The sequence below is a fragment of the Thalassophryne amazonica genome, chromosome 19, assembly GCF_902500255.1.
Source record: "Thalassophryne amazonica chromosome 19, fThaAma1.1, whole genome shotgun sequence".
Taxonomy (NCBI): domain Eukaryota; kingdom Metazoa; phylum Chordata; class Actinopteri; order Batrachoidiformes; family Batrachoididae; genus Thalassophryne; species Thalassophryne amazonica.
Window position 1 is genome coordinate 40,000,209 of NC_047121.1, and position 24,886 is coordinate 40,025,094.

At 39.8% G+C, this 24,886-nt stretch overlaps 1 protein-coding gene across 4 annotated transcripts in view; it reads right to left on the minus strand.

Annotated features, from left to right (window-relative positions):
• fndc3ba (fibronectin type III domain containing 3Ba) overlaps nucleotides 1-24,886 on the minus strand; it is a 240,241-nt gene that overhangs the window by 88,731 nt on the left and 126,624 nt on the right. For 3 of the 4 annotated variants that reach the window (XM_034159779.1, XM_034159780.1, XM_034159782.1), the window contains 4 exons: nucleotides 15,791-15,867; nucleotides 10,334-10,565; nucleotides 10,056-10,227; nucleotides 8,704-8,834 (listed from right to left, as the gene is read on the minus strand). In XM_034159779.1, coding sequence (XP_034015670.1) covers nucleotides 8,704-8,834; nucleotides 10,056-10,227; nucleotides 10,334-10,565; nucleotides 15,791-15,867 — 612 coding nt within the window. The remainder of the gene's footprint in view (nucleotides 1-8,703; nucleotides 8,835-10,055; nucleotides 10,228-10,333; nucleotides 10,566-15,790; nucleotides 15,868-24,886) is intronic. The other variant, XM_034159781.1, reaches the window with a different exon arrangement.

Consider the following 24,886-nt stretch of genomic DNA (forward strand, 5'->3'; position numbering starts at 1 on the left):
AAAGTGGAAGGTAGTTAAGAGGACTGTAATTGGGGAATCAGCTGAAAAGCAAAAAAGAAAAATGCTTAAAAAGGTGGGGAGTATGGTGGGCAGAGCCCCCCCAGAAGCTGAAAGGTTTTAGTCATGCTCATGTTCCCAAGAATCATTTTACTGAAAAAAGTCTGAAGGACCTAAAGGACATGGTTAGATGGTGAGGAGCGTTTTCAGGCATGTGAGAGGCAAATAAGAAAAATGCTTAAAAAGGCAGGGGGTTGAAAGCTGAAAGGTTTTTGCCATGCTTGTACTCCCCTGAAGCATTTACTCAAATAAAATCTGAAGGACCTAAATGACACGGTGAGTTGCTGACGAGCTTTGCGCATTCATGTCCATGACATATGCATATTAATAATAATAATAATTCTGGTAAATTTTCAGAAACTGGTGTCACTGTCTTGACCATGCTTTTCCACTTATAGATAATGTTGTGGATGCACCTATAGGACTACTGATTTCCAAATGAATAGATGTTGGCATTCTTTTTTGTTATTTCATCTGGGTTATTTTTCATTGGCATTATAAAAAAAAAAAAATTCTGGCCTTACAAGAATGTTTGTTGGCCTGGCAGCCCAACAGGCCATTACGATTAGAGGGGAGACCCTGGAGTACTAAAGAATACACACACTGTGCAGAGTTAAACCCATAGCCATGTCATCAAATTTAACCATTCTTCCAGCCAAAAAGGCTCTACGACGCATGATAGAGAGGTGCACCGCAGAAATGCATTTGGAGTTTATGTGGCACAGAATAGGAGAACAAACTAATGCAAAGTGAACAAAGGTCTTGGGTGTAACAAGAAATAACCCAATCAGCTTGTGGAGTACAACTTTAAAGCATGTCTGAATGAAATTCACAAACTGAATGTGGGTCCAAAACCACATGTCTGATTGGTCCAATTGGTTGTGTTGAAAATAAATTCAGTATTTTCCATACTTTGAATTATTTTCTGAAATATTTCTGATTCATTTCCATGCATGTGGCTCCTTATTGCTACCTTACTGCATTTTTTTTATTATTATTGTGAAGCCTGTGGTTTCCTGATGCCCTGGTCTAGTTGTTAATATTAAAAACTGGAAAGTCACCTGTTATTATCTTTAAAACACTAGTGTGCCAGTGTCAGGCACTTTGCTGTCCACAGGATGAGCTCAGAAGTGAGAGGTTTTCTGGCAACCATGACAGTCCATGTGCCATGCATGTAAGGCACAGGTGGCCTTTGGGACTGACCTCACACTGTCGACGATAGGCCTGATATTGTCGTATTGAATACAGTACACTATTTGCTCTGAAACAAACTGAACCAGCTTGTTTTCAAGAAAACTGTATGTCACTTCGTCACGTAGTGAGCTCGTACTCTCAGTTGCTACTTGGTAAATAAGTGAAGAAATACTTTAACAAAACTATTTGTGTTTTTTATTTGTTTCTGAGAAACAATCAATAGAGTAGGATGAAACACAATCTCATTACACGCCAAAGCTAACTAATATGATAACAGCCTCCCTTTTGGACACTGCTTGCACCCATCACCTCAAAAGGTCAACATGAATAAGACAACTCAATATTGTGTGTGTGTGTGTGTGCAAAATTGCTGTGCAAAGTTCAACGAAATCAGACATAACACAAAATAATTGCACAATAAATTATGCATGAAAACCTTTTGTATTCTTAATCAAATCAATGAACTTAATCTCAAAATTTTGCCACAAAAATAAAGTGTGGCCAAGCCACAAGGAACAAATGCATGTTTTTCTGTCAACGCCTCCACAGATTGTCCTGTGCGCTGTGTGTGCTGTGCGGGTTTTTGTATATCTGTATGCATAAATGAGTTAGCAATGCTCTGGTTCTAATAACTGACACATCTGATGTGCCAAAAGACATCTTATGTAAGTGGAACAGTAATGCAAGTACTGTGGGTGTGGTGGCCAAGTGGTTAGTGCACTTTGTTTCAGTGCAGAAGGTTCTCGGTTCTAACCCCACCTCTGCCATATTTCTCCATGTAATGTGGAGTTGCGTCGGGAAGGGCATCCGGCGTTAAAGTTATGCCAATTCTACATGCAGATCCACCTCGGATTTGCTGTGGCGATTCCGAGTGGAAACAAGGGAGCAGCCGAAGGGACTTACTTTTTACTGTAAATGTGTGCACGTTCTCATGCCTTTGCACATTAGCATTTCTTAACGTGTGTGTTTGTGTGTATGCTGGTGTGCGATAAGGCTGAGTTGTGTTGTCTAAACCTCAGAGCTCAAAGGTTTCCTTCATCTCAAGCGGGACTCTACAGGTATGCGACTCCCCCCTCCCCTGTTCTCTCCCCTCTCTCACCCATCCCCCCTGTGGCTCAGCCTTCACCAACAAGGCCGGTATTGTAACGAAGGTAAACCGATAGCGCTCGGGGACGGTTCAGCTATGCAGTTACCCAGACAACCCCCTTACCCCCTTCCACACCTTACCACCTCCATCCCGATAATACCCCCCATTCCCTTCACCTCAGTGAGGCTGCATTCATCCATTCATCTTTTTGGGTGACTTTCTTTGGGAAAAAAAAAACAGAAAAGAAAGAACTGAAAGGGAGAAAGGTGTGTTATCTGGCCCGCTCACGTTGGAAAAGGCCAACGAGGCTGAACAGAACAAAGCCAGTCAGGGAGACACAAAAGATGGAACTTGTTTATAAAGAGGCACAGCACTCAAAGTGTTGTTCCATGCTGACAAAGTACATCACACACTATTCTTTCAGAAAGGTAGCAAGGAATTAAAATATATAATGAATGAATGAATGAATGGATTTATTCGGCACACACACAAATCCGAAAGAACAGAAACATACCAATAATATGAATGTTATATAAACAAGTCTGTGAGTCCGAAAGGGTGTGGGCAGAAGCAAAGCTTATCAACGCCCACCCCTGCTAGAATGAGTCCAACAATTATAACAGTCATAACAACATATACACAAATTCACAAAACACTACATATCAACACAGACATACACTTCAATATTCAATTACATTTCAATTCATGTATAAGTATGTTATGTATAAAGCGCCAAATCACAGCAAACTTGGCCCAAGTCACTCCATATTAACCCTGCCGACCCCCAGAGCAAGCACTAGGCAACTGTGGTGAGGAAAAACTCCCTCTTAGGAAGAAACCTCAAGCAGACCAGGCTCTAGGGGGTGACCTTCTGCTTGGGCCGTGCATATATACCTGTATACGTACATACATACACACACATTATATACATATATACACTTATACACACAGATATACACACTCACATATATACCTATATGCATACCCACTAACACATAAATAAATATACACTACATATATATACACATACATACATTTATACCTACACATACATATACATACCCCTACACATATACACATATATATACACGCACACATATACATACATACACACACACACATGTATACATATATACACATACATACTACATATATGCATATACATATATACACACACATATACACGTACATATACATACATATTGACTGATTGATCATTTATTTTGAGTTTTACAAAATAAGCATTTCTTTGACATCTACATTTACCCACATTGGGTTGAAAAGAACAGGAGATACAAACATACACGCATACATACCCGCGCACTTAACCCGAAAAGGGGTGGGATGAAGACGAACTTATTTAATCCCACCCCCAAATACCCATACGTTATTACGACTACCAAGTGTGACCAATATTCCTTTTTTATTACTATGTAATTGATATCATATATTAGTGATGAGTATCTATAATAATAATAATAATAATAATAATAATAATAATAATAATAATGATGATAAAAACAATTCCCACCATAATAGACAGTAATAATGACAATAATTATTGTCAATCAAAAATTTTTTTAATTTTTTTTATTTCTATTATTATTATTACTACCATTTTTTTAAATTGCTATTGATATTGCTGGTGTCATTCCTTAAGCCATTTTCATATGTCAATAAATTCCCCACATTTACTCAGAAAATGACTACTTAAAAGGACTATTCTTGTGTGTGTCGATGGTAATTCTGTCTCTCTCTCTCTCTCTCTCTCTCTCTCTCTCTCTCTCTCTCTCTCTATATATATATATATATATATATACAAATCATACATGCGAACATACATACACAAAATACACACATACATCACCTATACACACATGTATACACATAATACATATACATATATACAATTATGCTACATTCATTTTATTTTATTAATTTAATTACCTTAACCTTTTTATTAATTTATCATTATCATTATTATTATTATTATTATTTTCTTTTTTTCCCACTTCCCCTCCTTCCCCATTTGTCATGTGTGTGGTGCATTAAAAGATGCAAAGTATTTTGTAAACCTGCTGCCAGAGAGGGGTCGCCCCCTGACACAGGTCCACCCTTTGCTGAATGTCCTAGGCTCTGCATTAAAAGACAAGGTTTTGGAGTCTGCTGACAGAAGGGGGAGACCTTTGAGCAACAGACCCCCACTTGCCGACCCTGATCTGGTGATAATGATGTAAGTGATGTAAGAGGGGGAAACAAGGAGGAAAGAAAAGGAAAAGTCTTTTTATGTATCAATAAACTTACATATGTACATATTTATATAAATATAAACATAAATATATATATATGTATATATACATACATACACACCCACATATACATACATATTATACATACACATATATACATACACACATACACATATATATATATACGTACATACATACATACACACACATACATACATACATACACACACGCATACACATATATATACGCATACATATATACATATACATATACATGTTTCCCCCTCTCTCTTAGTTATTACCATCATCACCATACTTCTATTTGACTAGCATTTCAACTACAGGATCATGATGTATAAAAATAATACTTTTGACCATGGTTACGACACCGGCAATAACAGGTATTATGCAAATATGTTAACATCTATTATATTAACAAACATATAGTAAGATTTTATTATCATTATTATAATTTTTTTTTATAATATAGTTTAGAATTATGGCTATGATATATATAATTAAACTGATGTACAGGATAATTCCAGGTATTTTATGAAAGTTTGTGTGTCCTAGCAAGACCCCTTCTATTGCTGACAAGGCAAAAAAGCAAAGGTAAATTAACTAGAAATAAATTAAAAAGACGTGACGATCACGCACCTCTCTCCTCATTCATGTATTTCAACAGAACCATTTCTTTGTATCTTTTTTGAATTGATGGATGTTAGGACATCGCTTGAGCTGTTAGGACATCGCTTGAGCTGAGGTGCCAAACTATTCCACAGCTTAATGCCACACACGGACACACAGAAACTTTTCCTGGTAGTTCTCACTGCCTTGACTTTAAAGTTACCACATCCCCTCAAGTTATAGCTTCCTTCTCTCTGGGTGAAGAGACTCAGAATATTATCAATCAATCAACTTCAATCAACTTTTTTCTTATATAGCGCCAAATCACAACAAACAGTTGCCCCAAGGCGCTCCATATTGCAAGGCAAGGCCATACAATAATTATGAAAAACCCCAACGGTCAAAACGACCCCCTATGAGCAAGCACTTGGCCACAGTGGGAAGGAAAAACTCCCCCTTAACAGGAAGAAACCTCCAGCAGAACCAGGCTCAGGGAGGGGCAGTCTTCTGCTGAGACTGGTTGGGGCTGAGGGAAAGAACCAGGAAAAAGAGATCGATCACTAATGATTAAATGCAGAGTGATGCATACGGAGCAAAAAGAGAAAGAAACAGTGCATCATGGGAACCCCCCCACAGTCTACGTCTAAAGCAACATAACCAAGGGATGGTCCAGGGTCACCCGATCCAGCCCTAACTATAAGCCTTAGCGAAAAGGAAAGTTTTAAGCCTAATCTTAAAAGTAGAGAGGGTATCTGTCTCCCTGATCTGAATTGGGAGCTGGTTCCACAGGAGAGGAGCCTGAAAGCTGAAGGCTCTGCCTCCCATTCTACTCTTACAAACCCTAGGAACTACAAGTAAGCCCGCAGTCTGAGAGCGAAGCGCTCTAATGGGGTAATATGGTACTACGAGGTCCCTAAGATAAGATGGGACCTGATTATTCAAAACCTTATAAGTAAGAAGAAGAATTTTAAATTCTATTCTAGAATTAACAGGAAGCCAATGAAGAGAGGCCAACACGGGTGAGATATGCTCTCTCCTGCTAGTCCCCGTCAGTACTCTAGCTGCAGCATTCTGAACCAACTGAAGGCTTTTTAGGGAACTTTTAGGACAACCTGATAATAATGAATTACAATAGTCCAGCCTAGAGGAAATAAATGCATGAATTAGTTTTTCAGCATCACTCTGAGACAAGACCTTTCTGATTTTAGAGATATTGCGTAAATGCAAAAAGGCAGTCCTACATATTTGTTTAATATGCGCTTTGAATGACATATCCTGATCAAAAATAACTCCAAGATTTCTCACAGTATTACTAGAGATCAGGGAAATGCCATCCAGAGTAACGATCTGGTTAGACACCATGCTTCTAAGATTTGTGGGGCCAAGTACAATAACTTCAGTTTTATCTGAGTTTTATCTGAGTTTACTGGGTAATGAGTTTTACTGGCTTTATATAATAATTGTGCAGTGTGAAAATTAACCAGATCTGGCATTTTCAACAATTTGGATTGCAAAAATAGACTATTTGTTTGATCAAGATATCCTACCTTATAGATGATTCTTATTGCCCGCTTTTGGATTATACAGAGGGGATGTAGCAAACTTTTGTAATTGTTACCCCAGATTTCTATATAATATGTTAAGTAAGGAGAGATTAAAGAACAATACAATAAATATAATGCATTATGATCCAGAAAATATTTTGCTTTGTACATAATAGAGACATTCTTGGAAACTTTTTTATGTATGTGGCTGATATGAGACTTCCAGCTTAATTTACTATCGATGGTTATCCCTAAAAATTTGACTTCTGACACTTTATCTATTTTGACACCATCTATATTTATTGATAAATTAGAATTGACATTATGATTTCCAAAAAACATGACTTTAGTCTTTTTTATATTTAGGGATAATTTATTAATATTCAACCAAGTTTTCAGCTTAATTAATTCACTATTTACCACATTAATAAGTTTGCTATAGTTATCACTGGAATAGAATATATTGGTATCATCTGCAAATAATAACAATTTTAATAATTGTGACACATTAAATATGTCATTTATATAAAGATTTAAAAAATGTGGACCCAGTATGGATCCCTGTGAGACCCCACAAGGGATGCCCAAACACCCAGATTTAAATGCACCCATCTGCACAAACTGATGTCTCTCCGTTAAATAGCTTTGAATCCAGTTCCAAGCCACTCCCCTGATACCATATCTTTCTAATTTATTGAGTAGAATTGAGTGATTGTGTGTCGCTTTCTTTAAATCAATGAATATTCCAACTATATAGTTTTTACTATCTAAGGTGTTTGTAATCTCTTCTATTGCTTCAATTATTGCAAGTGAAGTTGACCTACCAGACCTAAACCCATTCGTCAATTATGTTATATTTTTCTATAAAGGATCCTAACCTGTTGTTAAAAAGCTTTTCTAAAATTTTGGAAAATTGTGGAAGTAGAGAGACCGGTCTGTAGTTTGTGAAGATATGTTTATTTCCATTTTTTGTATAGTGGAATAACTTTTGCCATCTTCATTTTGATCGGGAATGTCCCAGTTTGAAATGACAAGTTACATGTATGAGTCAGGGGTTTTGATATGCTTTTGATTATTGTTTTTACTAGCTTCATATCTATGTCATAACAGTCAGTTGATTTTTTATTTTTACATTTATTAACAATATCTATTATTTCGGCTTCACTAACACTGGAGAGAAACATTGTGTTTGGATTGATTTTTATGAGTGATTCCTGCTCCTTGTTACAACCATCGGGAATTTTTGCTGCCTTTGCCTTTGCTTCCTTTTTGCGCATTGAACCATGTTTCTGAAATTGTTATTATACTAAAGGGTATTGTAAACTTGTGAAGAAATTCTTTGATACTGTTAAAGTTTGTGTACATACGTCTGCTGTTAAAGTGGATAATTGATAATTTACCTTCTGTTTTAACTGTATTATTGTAATCCTGTTCCGTATAGTAGTTGCAATGAACGGTATCAGTCGAAAAAAACATATTATCCGGGTCTATTTCGTTTTCCAAATCCATTATCTTATGTTCGGTGTACTCAGTTGCTTTTAATTCCAATAATTCCTGGTTTATTATCCTCTGTTGTATTATTTCATCTCCTGAAGTACAGATTATGGGTTTTGATTCAATGGTTTGTGAAGTAGAACTAGTTTTTTTTTTTTTTTTTTACTTTTTTATTTCTCCATACATTATTGACTCATATTTCATATTTTTCCAGCTCTTTTATGTCCTTAATAACCTATAATAATAATAATAATAATAATAATATTTATATATATATATATATATATAAAATTGTTCTAAGGTGCAAGAACTCAGCATTCAGTGCCAGATCCAAGTATGAGCCTGCATGTGTGAGTGTAAAAAGCAAATAATCACATCATTGTGTCCTTTATGAGGGGAAAAAGTTGAAAATCAGTGTTGGTTGTTTATAGTTTGTGTGTGTGTGTGTTACCTTGTATGTGTGTCTCTGGTTCAATGTTTCGTGGGCTGCTCCTAAGTCGTCTCTCTGGCTTCTTCCCACCTGGACTGCTGACTCCGCCCCCTGACCCCACTGACCCAAGTGATGGCACGTGTGACTTGCTGCTGTGTTAAAAGAAGCAAAGGTCAATCCATAATTGTGCCGACAAACAACATTCACACCTACGTGAGTCCATGAATGCTGTGCAACATCTTTGTGCTCACTTTTAAAAAAGGCACTTTGTGGAAGATTTGGAGTGCACAAAGTTTGAGTACATTTTCTTTGTCCAAAGTAAGATGATTCTTCATGTCTTCCTGTCTTTATAACTCAGAAATAGGACTTCTACAATGTACAGTAATTATACTGTAGTATTAGCTAAGAATCTCCAAGGCGAGGATCCACTCTTCAGGGTCACCACAGCAGATCCAGTACAGATCCACATTTGGATTTGTTTTACGCTAGGTGCCCTTCTGGAAAATGTTTCTCAATAATGATTTTAAATAATGCAGAACGCTCCATCTTCTTCCAAATTTGTTTATAATTAGTACTTATGCACGAGTTGGGTCAGGGCTTTTTTTTAAACACCCGCTCCCACATGACCCATCATGAGATCCAACCCGTACCACCAACCCCCGACAATATGTGCTAGTTAAAGACCCAAAATCTGACTCAACCTGCCAAAAAAAAAAGAAAAAAGAAGAATTTAAAAAGAAGAATATTTTACCATTTAGGTAGAATATGTTTTATTATTGAATCCACATTTTAAAAAGGATAGACACCATTACAAACAACAAGGCTTTGCACTGTGAGCATTGGTTACACTACATATGCTGCCTTCACATTGGCTGTAAGCAGGAGACAGTAAACTGGGTGTTGTTTTATCTTTAGTGAGGAGGAAAGACGGAGAGCAACAGATGGATTATTTAAGTGCAGAGAGTCGCCTGGTTTTAATTAAGTAAACGTGAATAATTTGGCACACGTGTGTGTGAGAGGCAGAGGGGAAGAGTAGATGGAAGTAATCACATCTTAGACTGTTATATGCCATTTAGAACATGTGTAACATATCTGCAGATTAGTAAATACTTAGTAGAAACTCTGCCTTGTCACTTTTTGACCCGCCACACCTGCATCTGTAGTATGTCCTGACCAAGCTTACCAGCACCTACATGACCCGCAGGCACCTGTAGGTTACGGTTTCAGCACTAATAGTATTCTAAGCAAAGCTCAATCTTCATTGGGTTTGGTGGTGATCGGGTCACATGACTTTAAGTGGTTTCACTGATAAACCAACATGCCATAAAAACATGGGCGACAGAGCTAAGAGGACACTGGAGCTGGAAGCTCACCTGTATCCGTTGTGTGTTGGTCCCAGGCTGCCTTTATAGAGAGTGGAAGGAGGGGAGTTCAGTCGGTTCTGTCTCTCTAGTTGTCTCTGTTCCTTTATCTTTTTGGGTTGCGGCTTACTGTACGTCTCTTCTCTGCCTATATAATTGGACATCCCATAAACTGGGATGATTTCTGAAACAGAAGACAAGTGACCCAACAAAAAAAGTATCTTTATTGGAGTGATAATTCCATTTGGATTCCAGAAAGCATCACTGATTATAGGTTTGATGGACAGTACCTGGATCACCGTACATGGGAGGGAGGTGGTGCTGGTAGTACTGGTGGGGGGGCAGCTCCCCGGGGCTGACAGGGGGATAGAAAGAGTGGGAGTTGGGGATAAAGTGAGGGTGAGTCAGGTAGGGAGGCAGGTGGTGTGTGGGGGATAAGGCCGGGGAGTAGGAGGGAGGGTAACACTCTGGAGACTGGGGAGTCACCACCACGCGGCGCACTCCTGTGGTATCCTCCAGCACCTGCGGAAACACAGAGTAGGTGAGACTCTGAAAAAAGAAAACGTGTCGGGAATTTCACATGTAACATGATGCGAGGAGGACACAAGACATAAATGCTTAAGAAATCTGACCCAAAAGCTGTAAAATGTCATCACACCTCACACGGCCTGCTCTCATTTTATTTAATAGAGCATAAAAGGTTACAACAGAGGCAAAGAATGTGAAAGTATCTCTTGCCAATGTTTACTTGATCCTGTTAAGGAGTTTCGATAAATCTACGCTATCAGTGAGAGAAAATCAGCACTACTCTAATCTCAAGTATATTTAGATAAAACATATGACATAGCTGCATATAAACCAAGTTTAATTTTCTATATATCCAAATATGTAGCAATAATTTTACCACAAAATTATTCCATACTCAACACTAGTAAAGATTTATCATCAATACACAGCAACAGACATGTGATTAAATAACACGATGTTGTGATTTTATATGTGAGAATTTGCAGTTTTGCAGCTCCAAAACATACAAGAAAATACAAATGATCATTGACACATTTCTTTAAGAACAAATAAAAAGTCTAGCTGCACACAGAGATGAAGCTTAGACTCTGAGTGTGTTTGGTGTGTTTGAAAAACATATTCATCTGAATTTTAGATTTCCTGAGGTGCAGCAACTAACCAAACACTTCCATCTGTAAAAAGAACCAAATCTAAACACAAAATAGTGGTATTTCATGACAATCACTTCATTCTACCCATCTTTAAATGTTCACTAAAATTAAATTGTTTGTTCTATCCAGTCTGTTAAATTCTGCGCTTCTCTGTGCAACTGTGACGCTTTGAATGACTCTGCTGAGGCCAGCAGCTACGTAACTTAAATTCAACAAATATAAAACTTCAGGCTGGAGCACAGAGGAAAAGACAGAAAGAAGACACTGTTGAGACATACAGTAAGACAGAAAAAGAAACAGTACATGTAAAGTCCAACGCCACACCTTGTCAGTCCAATACACACAAAGTCACTGAACATTTTTGTGTTCCTTCTACTTCTCATGGTCTGAGAGTCCTTCAGGTGCAAACTCCAGGCAGGTTGCCATGTGCCTTTTACTGAGTAGCTTCCATCTGGCCACTCTACCATACAGGCCTGATTGATGGATTCCTGCAGAGATAGTGATCTTTCTGGAAGGTTCTCCTCTCTCCACCGAGGAATGCTGGAGCTCTGACAGAGTGGCCATCGGGTCTAGTGGTCACCTCCCTGAGTAAGGCCCTTCTCCCCAGATTGCTCAGTTTAGTTCTAGGACGTGTCCTGGTGGATCCGAACTTCTTCCTTTTATGAATAATGGAGGCCATTGTGCTCATTGTGACCTTCAAAGCAGCAGAAATGTTTCTGTGCCTTTCCCCATATTTGTGCATTGAGGCAATCCTGTCTCAGAGATCTACAGACAATTCCTCTGACGTCCTTCTTGGTTTGTGCTCTGACATGCACTGTCAACTGTGGGACTTTATATGTAGACAGGTGTGTGTCTTTCCAAATCATGCCCAATCAACAGAATTTACCCCAGGTGGGCCCCAAAGAAGCTATAGAAACATCTCAAGGATGATCAGTGGAAACAGGATGCACCTGAGCTCAATTTTGAGCTTCACGGCAAAGGCTGTGAATACTTATTTACACCTGATTTCTTAGTTATTTTTATTTTTAATGCATTTGCAAAAATCTCAAAAACTTTTTTCACACTGTCATTATGGGGTATTGCATGTAGAATTTTGAAGATAAAAAATGAATTTCATCCATTTTGGAATAAGGCTATAACATAAAATATGGAAACAGTGAAGCGCTGGGAATACTTTCTGGATGCATTGTATTAGGAAACCCATATGAAAACACAATCATACCCCCCCCAAAAATTCAATTTTTTATTGTTGTTTTATTTTGTTGTAATTTCAATGCTAAGTATCTATGATTTAGGCCTGTGCACATTTGCAGTGTTGACTGTGATTTTCCCTTCAAACCTTGAGTGGTTTTGCAGGTTTCATTTAGAAGGTGAAAATTCAAACCTGATCTGAATTTTATTAATTTTCTGAACTGCTTCAACCAGTTAAGCGTGATGACCTGGTAGGTGTTGACCTACAGTCAATTTAGTGTCACAAATTCATCTGACCTACATGTCTTTGGAGGTGGGAGGAAATCAGAGCATCCCAAGGGAGCCCATGCAAACACGGGGAGAACATGCAAACTCCACACAGAAAGGACCAGGTCGGATTTGAACCTGGGACCTTCTTGCTGTGAACCAGCTCTGCTACGGTGCTGCTGGTTATTTAGCAAATTGCCAATCTTGATGGGAAAGGTTCAATTGGCTTCATGTGTTCCGAAAAATATTATTAAAGTGCAAAATAGCCTCATATGTTATTTTGCTGTAGTGTGCAGCACATTTAATTGTGCTGTCAGTCATTTAGTGGGAGCAGCTGTACTGACTGGATATAAAGACACCAAAGGTGCAATTTAAAAACAAAGACAAAGCTGCCTTTTTTCTTTAATAAGGGATAAAGACAAGCTTTGCAAATTTCCATGTACACAATTCTAAAAAGTTTTAAAAAACTTCCAAACATTTGCTTAGCTTTACACACGTTAAATACAGTAAATACGCACACTGATATTCATGAACTAACATACACACATACGCGTGCACATACACATGCACACATTCCAAGTATTCAGACACTTTCACAGGCCTGCATTCCAAGCAGAGTGCAAACACACACTCCCTGCAGAGAGGGGAAGTCATCTGCAGGTCCCTAACAACAGCCCCCCACAAAAAAACACAACCTCAGACACCCCACACACACACTGAGAAGCCAGAAAGGAATCAACACAATCAGTGCCAAAATACGGCAGAAAGAAGAAGAGAGGGCATTAGAGAGGGTCAAGGGGAGGAAGAGGGTTACAAAACTAATCCGAGTGAGAAAAACTGAGTGGAGGAGGAGAAGAAGAACACCTCCTTCCTGCACCTCCATCCTCTCCCCTGTTAACAGAGAGCAAAACAAGAGTATTTACAAAAGTGTCTGAGTACATGTGGACAAGACCTGCATACATTCACAGGCTCACATGCATATTCCAGATCGTATGCACTGGAAATGGAGCGCACAATCACAGTGTGACCAAACCACTGAGGACACAAGCAAACACCCACACACGCTAAATCCAGCTGTCAACACAATGCATTCCAATCAAGGTCACTGTCAATCTTAAAAAAAATTCATAAATCAAAACACTACTTTCCACCACCGCTCGCGCCCCTAGATGTATCCATCCAGTGCTTGTCTCCACTATCAGCCTTGTTTATGTAAGAGTGACAGTGTTTCCCGCTCACAGTTGGCCCAATCTCTACTAACACACTCACCCACACACATGCAAACACAAACACACACCCACAGCGAGCCAGTGACCCGACTGCCACCGGCACAGGAAGGCAATCCCGCTGCACAGCAGACACGCTTTCTGTCATACTGCGTGGAAAAACATTTGAATATGTCCTCATTTTTCATTGCAAGTGTCACATTGAAGCAAATCCACGCTGTTGCAGTTTTTTAAGCAAACAAAAGACAAATTTTCACATGAGAACATTACACAGAGAATAAACACATGCATGACAGCGCCAAATGTAAATAGTGCTGTCTGACATCTAAAATTCTGCAGATTTCTGCCCTGCACACTCCTACTAAATGAGGTATTTTCTCATCTGAAGCCCAATGCATGAAGTCGCCCTTTCACCATACAATAGGAGATTGTCCGTGTCAGACGTGTTCTCACCCACTTGGAAATACTCTGGGTGGTATCTGGATACGGCGTGCAGGACACAGTACGCAATGCAGAAAGTACGGTACGATGCAGAAATCAAGTCAGGTTTGCTATAACCAATTTGTCTGCCAACTGCAGTGCTGGTCCTTACCGATAGATGTTCAGTCACACAACTCCATGTTTAAGGATATTTATTCTAGCAGAAGAACATAGTTAGACTTTGGCCTGAAGACTCTGTCCTCATCACTTTCTGCAGATAATTATTTGTAATACTGGTGAGTGATGATTCGATATATACATTTCCCCCCAGTAGGAGCGGACATGTGGATGCATCAGTGGCATCGTTTGCCAGACAAAGGAGGAGTTTGCAAACTTGTGTCTTAAATAACCCACCCAATTTGGAGGGAGTGTTTGGACAAGAGTGTAAATCAGCCAGTAAACAAACAGCCTCACCTTCTGGCTCAGTTCTTTCTTCACCACGATGTACCATAACTGCAGGATCTTAGACACAGCCCAAATCAGTCTACTGGTCTCATGCTCCATTAAAAGTGATTTTATTTTCAGTAGAACTGGTCAAAAGTCAAGGTTCCAGGTTAACGTCAAAATTTGGGCCTCATGCTTAAATATAAGGGATATACAGAAAGACTATTCTCCCAAATGGGTTAATGATACGCCCATGCTTAATAATATACACTAATATGAAGGTGTATATCAAGCAGAGCTGGTGGTCAAGCAGTTAAGTGAGCTTGTTTCCAGTGTGAAAGAGGCCCCATCAAAGGCCACCCCTGCCCTTTCTCTGTTTAATGTAGAGTTCTGTCAAGAAGGGCACCCTGCATAAAACTTGAGTTAAATTAATATGCCGATCCACCTCAGACCTGCTGTGTCGACCCCGAGTAAAACAAGGGAGAATCCAAGGTCAGTTTCTTCTATGAAGTCATATTTCACCTTGGTCACATGACCTTTTAAATTGGGTAACCTTCAAAGGTCAAACTCGAGCTCATCACTCTTAACACAAACAGTTTGGAACCAACGTGGGTTGAAAACAGTGGAAGAGTTGTGAGTATAAAGTGCTTCAATTTTGGATGGAACTGACCAAATGTCAAGGCCATACTATGGTCTTAGAGAACCACCAAGAAATAATTTGGGTGAATCAGTGTTGCGTTGCACTCTTACAAAATCATTAAGAAAAAATAACTTCTTTTACTTTTAATTTAATACATTTAATTACTGCATAGCAGAAGACATAACTGCATTTTGGTCTAAAGTATCACATTCCAAAGTGCATGTAAGACTTGATTAACCAAGTTCTCTGGCTGTGTGGTGAGTGCATGTGACCAATAAAAGCTGCATGGTGAAGAAGAAGCACAGTTGTGTGAAGTTTACAGGAGGAAAGAAGCATTATCAAAGCTTTCAAAAATTAGAGAGGACATATGTACAAACTAACCTGTGAGATGTATCCTGGGGGTACGTGGATGGGAGGGATCGAGCCATTTGGGGACATCATGGGAACTTCAGCAGGACCTGTGTGGGAGATTTATTTATTTTAACAGGTATCTCAACTTCAAGCAAAATCAAACTGACATTTGCCAATCAATGCAGAGGCACAAACACTGAATCACAGACCAACGTGTTGTTTTAAGATGCCTTTATTTGAGAACCGATGAGTTCACATTTGTAAATAGAAAGGACACATAGTTAAGTGCACAATAACCCCAAATGTTTTTCAAGGCAACATGTTATGTGCAGAATGCACAAATGAATTTGTTAAGGCTTTAAAAACGATGTTACAGTGTGTTTGTGTTTGCACTGGAATAATCCCGGAGCTCATTTCATCCTCAGACGCCGTAGTCATGATTGTTCTGTGGCGGATGGCTCATTAAGCGACGTCGATCAACCGAGCTTGAGCTCAAGACTTGCTTCTCCCTCTGTTAGACTCGCCAACACAAAACTCACTCAAATCCATCTGTCTGACTTCAGAAAGTACACATCATCGAAATGTAAAGCCATCTTTTCCCCTGAACCCTGGCGAGCAGACAAAAAGCAGCCGGTGACGCCTGCACTCAACAGTAGCACCATGACGGATGGGTGGACAGAGGGCATACGACTGCTGACTGAAAAGAAATTCTGTTCTGAAAGAGGAGCAAAAAATATAATAGAATTACCAGACTGAAAATGATGTTGACTTTTCCACTGCGCATATCTCTCCCACCCCCACCCCACCTCGCCGTCACTCTCTTCCTCCGTCTCGCTGTGATGGAGGTCTGCGACTGTTAAAGTCATTGGGACCCCTGATGGGATGGCGGGAGGCAGACCCGGCCTCAGAATAAACCACGCCCATAGCCACACACACACACACACACACACACACACACACACACACACACACACACACACACACACACACACACACACACACACACACACACACACACAGACATGGGCGGCCTTCACCGACTCAAACATGTAAGAATCAAGACACACCCATGCTCTTGCCATGTTGACACTACTCAAATGTCATGTAGCACATCGGCGAGACTCCTGCAGTGACTCCTTCCTTCCTCTACTTGAAGCTGGCTATTGTTGCACATATTTTTCCCCTTTATCCTCCTTTACCTTGAACTTTTCGGCTCTCCCTCACTCAATCCATCTTCTCATTCCTCACTGCAACAATTCCTCCCTCTATTCTCCCATCAGCCATTATACTCACCACCTCTCACCCTCCCTTCCTTCATTCATCGCTCACTTATTCCTTCAGTCTCTTCATTTTAAGACAGCAACGTAATTAATCCAACAGACTGTTCTGATTGTCAAAAACAGTCGTCGTTTCAACAAAGAAAGAGGAGGGAGGGATGCCCAACCAAAAACACTGTAGCATACTGGTTTGGCAGGTGTGCAGGGGTGTCAGCTGGCTAGATGCTTTCACCCTTGAATTTCATTTGCACGGTTTCTTCCACAGATGCACACAAGGCAACAATGACAACAAAAAAGGATCACAACATTAGGGTTTCCATTTCCCTCTAAACTGGGTAATTTGAAATTGCAAATTGGAAAAACGCCTAATGGAGACACTTGTATTTTGAAATAAATAAATAAAACCTTAAATACTGGCAAAAATAAATAAATAACACATTTATGCTTGCATGAGGTGGTTTCTCTAGCCTGATTTGAAAAAGCACTTATTTTAAAAAACTGTAATGGAAACACACGGTGAATGATATGACATTCCAAAATATATGATATAGCATGTGTGGACGAAGTAATAAACAGAGAGGTTGTTAAACATTATAAGAGATTATGTTACTGCAATGCTGGATTTAAAAAAAAAAACAAAAAACTACAAAATGACAATATGTAGCAGGCTGTACCCTTTCATCGCCAGGACTTTTGAATTACAGTTCTCGCAAGTGCCTCGCTGGAATGGCTGTTATTGCAAGATGACAAAACCCAGCAGTGGCATTCAATCACTCAATGCAAATGCTGTCATTTTTTCATAGCTGGTTTTTTGGACTATTTTTTACACAGATCTACAGAATATGAAACAACAACAAAAAAGGATTGCAACAATGATGACAATCACTTTTTCATGACAACAGGCTTTTTCCAGCTGTACCTTTGCATTGACACTTTTTTTTTCTACACATGCATGAGACAGCAACAAAGACAACAAAGAAATCACACCAACAAGAACAACAATCTTTCTATGACGACAAGCAGTTCCATCCGACCCCTGAGTACAAGTAGACACAAATGATTCTCCAAACTGCTCAGACAGTGCTGGGGCAACTTGCATAGATATATTCTCATGAAGCAGTTTGTAAACATCTAACAAAAGCTATATGAGATACTCTGTGGTCAGAAGTTTACATCCACTCATGATGGGTAGGAATGTCATGGGACTTTGGTGCTTTTATTGATGTCCTTGATGTTCTTTTGCCAGGGTGGAATGATTGTACAGCATACATCATTATTGATTTTACAAAAAAACAAGAATTGTGTACATAAGCTAGAATTTATTTTGGATCTTCCCTCATCCACACATTGTCAAAAATATACATACTGACTCAAATATATACATACATTCACTTAAATCTTTTAATAAGTGGCTCTACTATGTCTTTTAACATGACAAGGCCATGGTCTAGTAACTCCTCAGTTGTGATCGTGATTGACTACAACTGGTAGTTTTTCTTTGCCAGCATAAAAGGGTGTGCTTGACAGCACTCATTGGACTGACTAATACTCAGAACAATGAGAAAGTCCAAGGAAGTCAGTGCAGATCTAAGAAGGAGAACTGGAGATTTAAACAAGTTGAGAAGGACTCTTGGAGCAATTTCTAAATAACTGCAGACTACAAGATCCTCAGTACAAACAATTGTACGCAAGTACAAGTTAGTAGGATGTGTCACCATCTTGTCAACGTCTAGAGGAAGACACAAACTGCCACTCTCAGTTGACAGGAAATTGGTTAAGATGCTCAGGAGCAACCCAGGGCTCAGGCCTGTCATGAACTGGAAAATGCTGGAGCACCAACATCACTGTCCAGCTACTGACTTACATTGCCATGGACTGAGAGAGTGCCAATTAAGAAAGAATCCCCTGTTCCAAAATCAACACCTTCAAGCAAGAGAGCAACTTGCACATGCCCAAGTGAACAACCCAAATGCCTTCTGGAGAAATGTTTTATGATCAGATGAGACAAAGATTGAGCAATTTGTCACAGTGACAAGAGGTGTGTCTGGAGGAGCAAAGTTGAGGCTTTCAAACCTAAGAATAGTGTATCAGCTGCCAAGCATGGTAGGGTTAGCATCATGCCCTGAGGCTGTTTTCCTGCCAGTGGAATAATGGAGGAGGAGGATTACCTACAAATTCTTCAACATCACCACAAATCAACAGCTAGATGATTGAAACTTGACCACATTTGGGTGAACCAACAGGACAATGATCCCAAAATCAGGAATCTGAAATAGCCTTCCCAAAGCCCCAACCTCAACCCTATTGAAAATTTGTGAGCTACACTGAAAAGCCAGGTCCATACCAGCAAACCAACCAATTTAAATGAACTACCAATTCTGCCAAGAAGAATGGTCAGATACCCAGCCAGAACTTTGCAACGTTTGCTTGATGGTAACCAAAATCATCAGGTCAAGGTGCAGCTTGCTAAGGGACATTTAACCAAATATTACTGGGTTGTAACCCCTGGCAAAAAATTATGGAATCACCGGCCTCGGAGGATGTTCATTCAGTTGTTTAATTTTGTAGAAAAAAAGCAGATCACAGACATGACACAAAACTAAAGTCATTTCAAATGGCAACTTTCTGACTTTAAGAAACACTATAAGAAATCAGGAAAAAAAATTGTGGTAGTCAGTAACGGTTACTTTTTTAGACCAAGCAGAGGGAAAAAATATGGAATCACTCAATTCTGTGGAAAAAATTATGGAATCATGAAAAACAAAAGAACGCTCCAACACATCAATAATATTTTTGTTGCACTGCCTCTGGCTTTTATAACAGCTTGCAGTCTCTGAGGCATGGACTTAATGAGTGACAAACAGTACTCTTCATCAGTCTGGCTCCAACTTTCTCTGATTGCTGTTGCCAGATCAGCTTTGCAGGTTGGAGCCTTGTCATGGACCATTTTCTTCAACTTCCACTAAAGATTTTCAATTGGATTAAGATCTGGACTATTTGCAGGCCATGACATTGACCCTATGTGTCTTTTTGCAGGAATGTTTTCACAGTTTTCGCTCTATGGCAAGATGCATTATCATCTTGAAAAATGATTTCGTCATCCCCAAACATCCTTTCAATTGATGGAATAAGAAGTGTCCAAAATATCAACGTAAACTCGTGCATTTATTGATGATGTAATGACAGCCATCTCCCCAGTGCCTTTACCTGACATGCAGCCCCATATCATCAATGACTGTGGAAATTTACATGTTCTCTTCATGCAGTCATCTTTATAAATCTCATTGGAAAGGCACCAAACAAAAGTTCCAGCATCATCACCTTGCCCAATGCAGATTCGAGATTCATCACTGAATATGACTTTCTTCCAGTCATCCACAGTCCACGATTGCTTTTCCTTAGCCCATTGTAACCTTGTTTTTTTCTGTTTAGGTGTTAATGATGGCTTTCGTTTAGCTTTTCTATATGTAAATCCCATTTCCTTTAGGCGGTTTCTTACAGTTCGGTCACAGACGTTGATTCCAGTTTCCTCCCATTTGTTCCTCATTTGTTTTCTTGTGCATTTTCGATTTTTGAGACATACTGCTTTAAGTTTTCTGACGCTTTGATGTCTTCCTTGGTCTACCAGTATGTTTGCATTTTAACAACCTTCCCATGTTGTTTGTATTTTTGGTCCAGAGTTTAGATACAGCTGAATGTGAACACCCAACATCTTTTGCAACATCGCATGATGATTTACCCTCTTTTAAGAGTTTGATAATCCTCTCCTTTGTTTCAATTGACATCTCTCGTGTTGGAGCCATGATTCATGTCAGTCCACTTGGTGCAACAGCTCTCCAAGGTGTGATCACTCCTTTTTAGATGCAGACTAACAAGCAGATCTGATTTGATGCAGGTGTTAGTTTTGGGGATGAAAATTTACAGGGTGATTCCATAATTTATTCCTCAGAATTGAGTGAGTCCATATTTTTTTCCCTCTGCTTGGTCTAAAAAAGTAACCGTTGCTGACTGCCACAATTTTTTTTCTTGATTTCTTATAGTGTTTCTTAAAGCCAGAAAGTTGCCATTTGAAATGACTTTAGTTTTGTGTCATGTCTGTGATCTGCTTTTTTTCTACAAAAGTAAACAACTGAATGAACATCCTCCGAGGCCGGTGATTCCATAATTTTTGCCAGGGGTTGTATATATTTGAGCCACTTATTTAAAGGGTATAAGTGAATGAATGCATATAATGGAGCATGCATGTATAAATTTGACCGTTTGTGGATTACAGAAGATCCTAAATCAATTCAAACTTGTGCAACAAATTTTTGTTTTGTAAAGTAATAATGATTTATGTTGTACAATTACACAATTATTATATCCATGTGCAACTATGCAATGCAGTACCTAGGGTTAGGGTTAGAATATCAATAAGAGGAACAGGTTGCAGTGCACAGGTCATGTGATCAAAGCCTTTAGGCTGATGATTATGTGTTATATATGAATTACTGTGTCTTATTTTTCATACATTTAACAACAAATACTGAATGAGAACAGCCTGTTTGATGAAACACGCAACTGCCTCAGCACTCCTGCTTTTGTCCTTTCTCTCCATCACCCTCCTGATGTTGAATCTTTCCATCTCTCCTTCCATACTTTGCATATATTTCCTTTCCTTCATCCCTCACCCACTTTCCTCACGTCATCAGCCAAACAAACAGGTAACAGTAAATACACTCCCACATACAGACAAACAACCTGAGCAAAGTCTGCAGGATGGGGTTGGGTCTGTGTAGTACTGTGTAAATGACAGGTAAGGAGAGACAGACCGCTTTCAGTCCTGTCTCCTGCACTCACATGAAGACAGAATGGGTATGAATGTCCTCATTGAGCTCAAGGTCACACAGCGTGGGGAGAACACACACGCTCACACAGCAAGCTCCTGTGAACTTCTTTCCATCATTGCGAGGATTACACTTTCCTGCTTACTCATACACTGCTCCAAATACTCTCTGTCTCTTCTCTGTCTGCAAGCATGCAGGTGAGCACAGGTGACATCTGGCTGGTTACAGTTAATACACACAAAACCACACATGACATTCAAGAGTAATCCAGCTTCAATAATATAATCAACTAATGTACCAAAGGTAACATTTCTGAAAGAAAAAAATCACTGGCAAAAAGGTAGAGAAGCAAGTTTATGAACAGAGGGGTCCCAGGTTCAATTCTCCAAGTAAACAAGAAAGTCACCAAGGCCAGTTTCCCATTGCCAATTTTTAGCTGTCTGCATTCCAAATCTGAAGTAATCTGTCCCATTTCCCACAACTGTTGGCAGTCATCTGAGTGGAACCAACCACCACCGATCACACATGAGGATGAAAGATAAGAAGGCCACGATAGGCACATGTGCCAGCGTACATTAACCCACTATGACCACACTTCTGCTGTAGTGTTCTCAGCACATTATCAAGAACCCACACCACCCTGCCCACTTTCTCCTCAGGCCCAAACACACAGCTTATAGCCTGAGGCTAGAGTCTGCCCAAAGAATTAAAACAGAATGAAAACGCAGTCCGTTTACTATGACTTTAGTTATTTGTTTTGCTCAACACTTTATAAAGGTTCAAATTTATACACAATCATGCCAGTGTGAGACATCTGTTCACAACAAATGATCTTCAGAAAAAAACAAAAAACAAAATTACAACATTGTCAACTGTCACCTAAGTACAAAATGCTTATGGAGAAGTTCAATGCTGTCATCAAAGCCCGTGTACACAGAGTGGTCCGGGTCGGCACGGCACGCTATTTTGTGTGTTTCGACATCCAGCTTTAGGAACGGGTACCAAAATAACCGACCAATGCCCTACCATTTTTTCAGCACCCTTTGGCTGGTGTCCCAAAATAATGGACCGGTTACGAAAGGGAGGCACTAACCGGCTGCTGTGCACTGACTGGCTCACCAGCAAAAACCAAAAGCTGCAGTGATGTAAACATTTCAGACTGTTTCAAATGTTAAAACCATTCACACACGGAGTGAATATTAAGTCTTAATCTTACCGGTTACGTTGTTTCAATCAGATTTATCATCACAGCCTGACGAAAACTTATCCACATAAAACGTCCTTATTTTGGAAAACAACATCTGGGAAATACTTTAATTCCATGTCGTGACTGAAGAAATGTAGTGTTTTTAAAAGAACTCCCTCTGTGTTTGTCTGCTCTGAGTGCGTTTCTCAGCTTGAACTAAGGGACGCAGACACTTTGTCCCACAACAAGAAAATTAACTTATTTTTAAAGTTGAAAGAGTCACAGCACCTCATTCATTCACACCAGCGTTTACCTCAGACATCAGTCGACTCTTCAGCATTCTACATGCAATGAAAATAAATCCCATGATCCACCAAGACAAAAATAAAATAAAATTAAATAAAATTTTTAAAAAATGTTAAATTACACTGTGTGGTCTCTGTGTGGAGGGGGCAAGGCCGAGCGTTGCGCACTCAATGGCGTGCATGTTGACATCTACGTGCTCCGCCAACCAAACAAAAGGATACTGCTGGATAACTGCTGGTGGAAACGCAAGCTAAACCAGATCTAACTGTTCTGACACATACTATAACGTGCCATGCCGACCCGCGCCGCTCGGTGGAAACGAGGCACAAAATGAAGACTGGCCGCACCTTCACTCTCAATTATATCAATGTGGGTGGAGTTTTGTTAACAAACACCTGAACAGATTTTCCTAAAAACAACACCAGAGTTGCTTATATCTTGAGAACGCAGTGGGGTTCAGATCACGTGTGTCACCACAACCAGTGGACCAAACAGTATCAAAGTCACGATTAACGTTTTGGGCCATACTGTCCAGCCCAAGAATCATCTTAAATGTGCATTAGGAGGACTACCTCTCAGGATGTCTACATTCCTCTGTGAAGCTAAACTGACCCATAATTCCCTGCTTAGCAGTGCTTTGTATGTGCACTCCTACATAAGTAAGAACCGACCTTCAGTCTCTCTCTCTCTCTGCAAACAGACGAGTGTTAGGACAGTCTTTGCTGCCTCTGCTCTCTTCACTCAACAAACAGCAGCATTCCTCTGCTCACGTGCACATAGTGGAAGTTCCCATCCCCGGCCCCCAGAAGAGGACCCGACAGTCCCAACTGCTACCACCCCCCCCCCAAAAAATACAAGACACTCTTTGTCCTGCTACATTTCTCACACACTGACTGCTGTAAATCACACAGTATGAGACCAGATGATATTTAGAAATGCTGGAGATAACCGATCACTTGTATGGTTGTCACTGCGTGCACGTGTGAATATAAGCGACTGCGGTGCGGACTTCACATCGTGGTAGCATCACTATCTGATTCTCTCTCCACCGCTGCCCTTTTTAAGCACCACAAATAGACTCACAACTTCCTCTGCCTAATGCCGCCGGAGTCATTGACAACGCAGCTAACACATCACACTCCCCCGCTGACCTTCTTCTCCACTTCCAGCTGTCGCTGCTTCCACTTCCGACTGCCGGCGAGTTCGGGTCAAAGGTCAGATATGAAAACACTGTGTTCCTGAACTGCTGAAAATATTTACTGCTTATGCTACATTCTGGGCATGGGAACAGTATGCAGAGGTATCAGACTAAACAAGGAATACGTAGATCATTTTCACTATCCCAAGTTTAAAAATAATCATTCTGTTTTGGTGCCAAAAACAAATGCGACCTTTGTTGATGTGATTAGTAGCAGTCTCACAGATGTAAAGTAGCTGCTGCCTGTGCTTCTCACAATTAGGGCCACAGTCTGGATAAATCTGGATGTGTCCTGTTACCAAGTGTGTCACTTGTTCCACCTCAACGCCCACT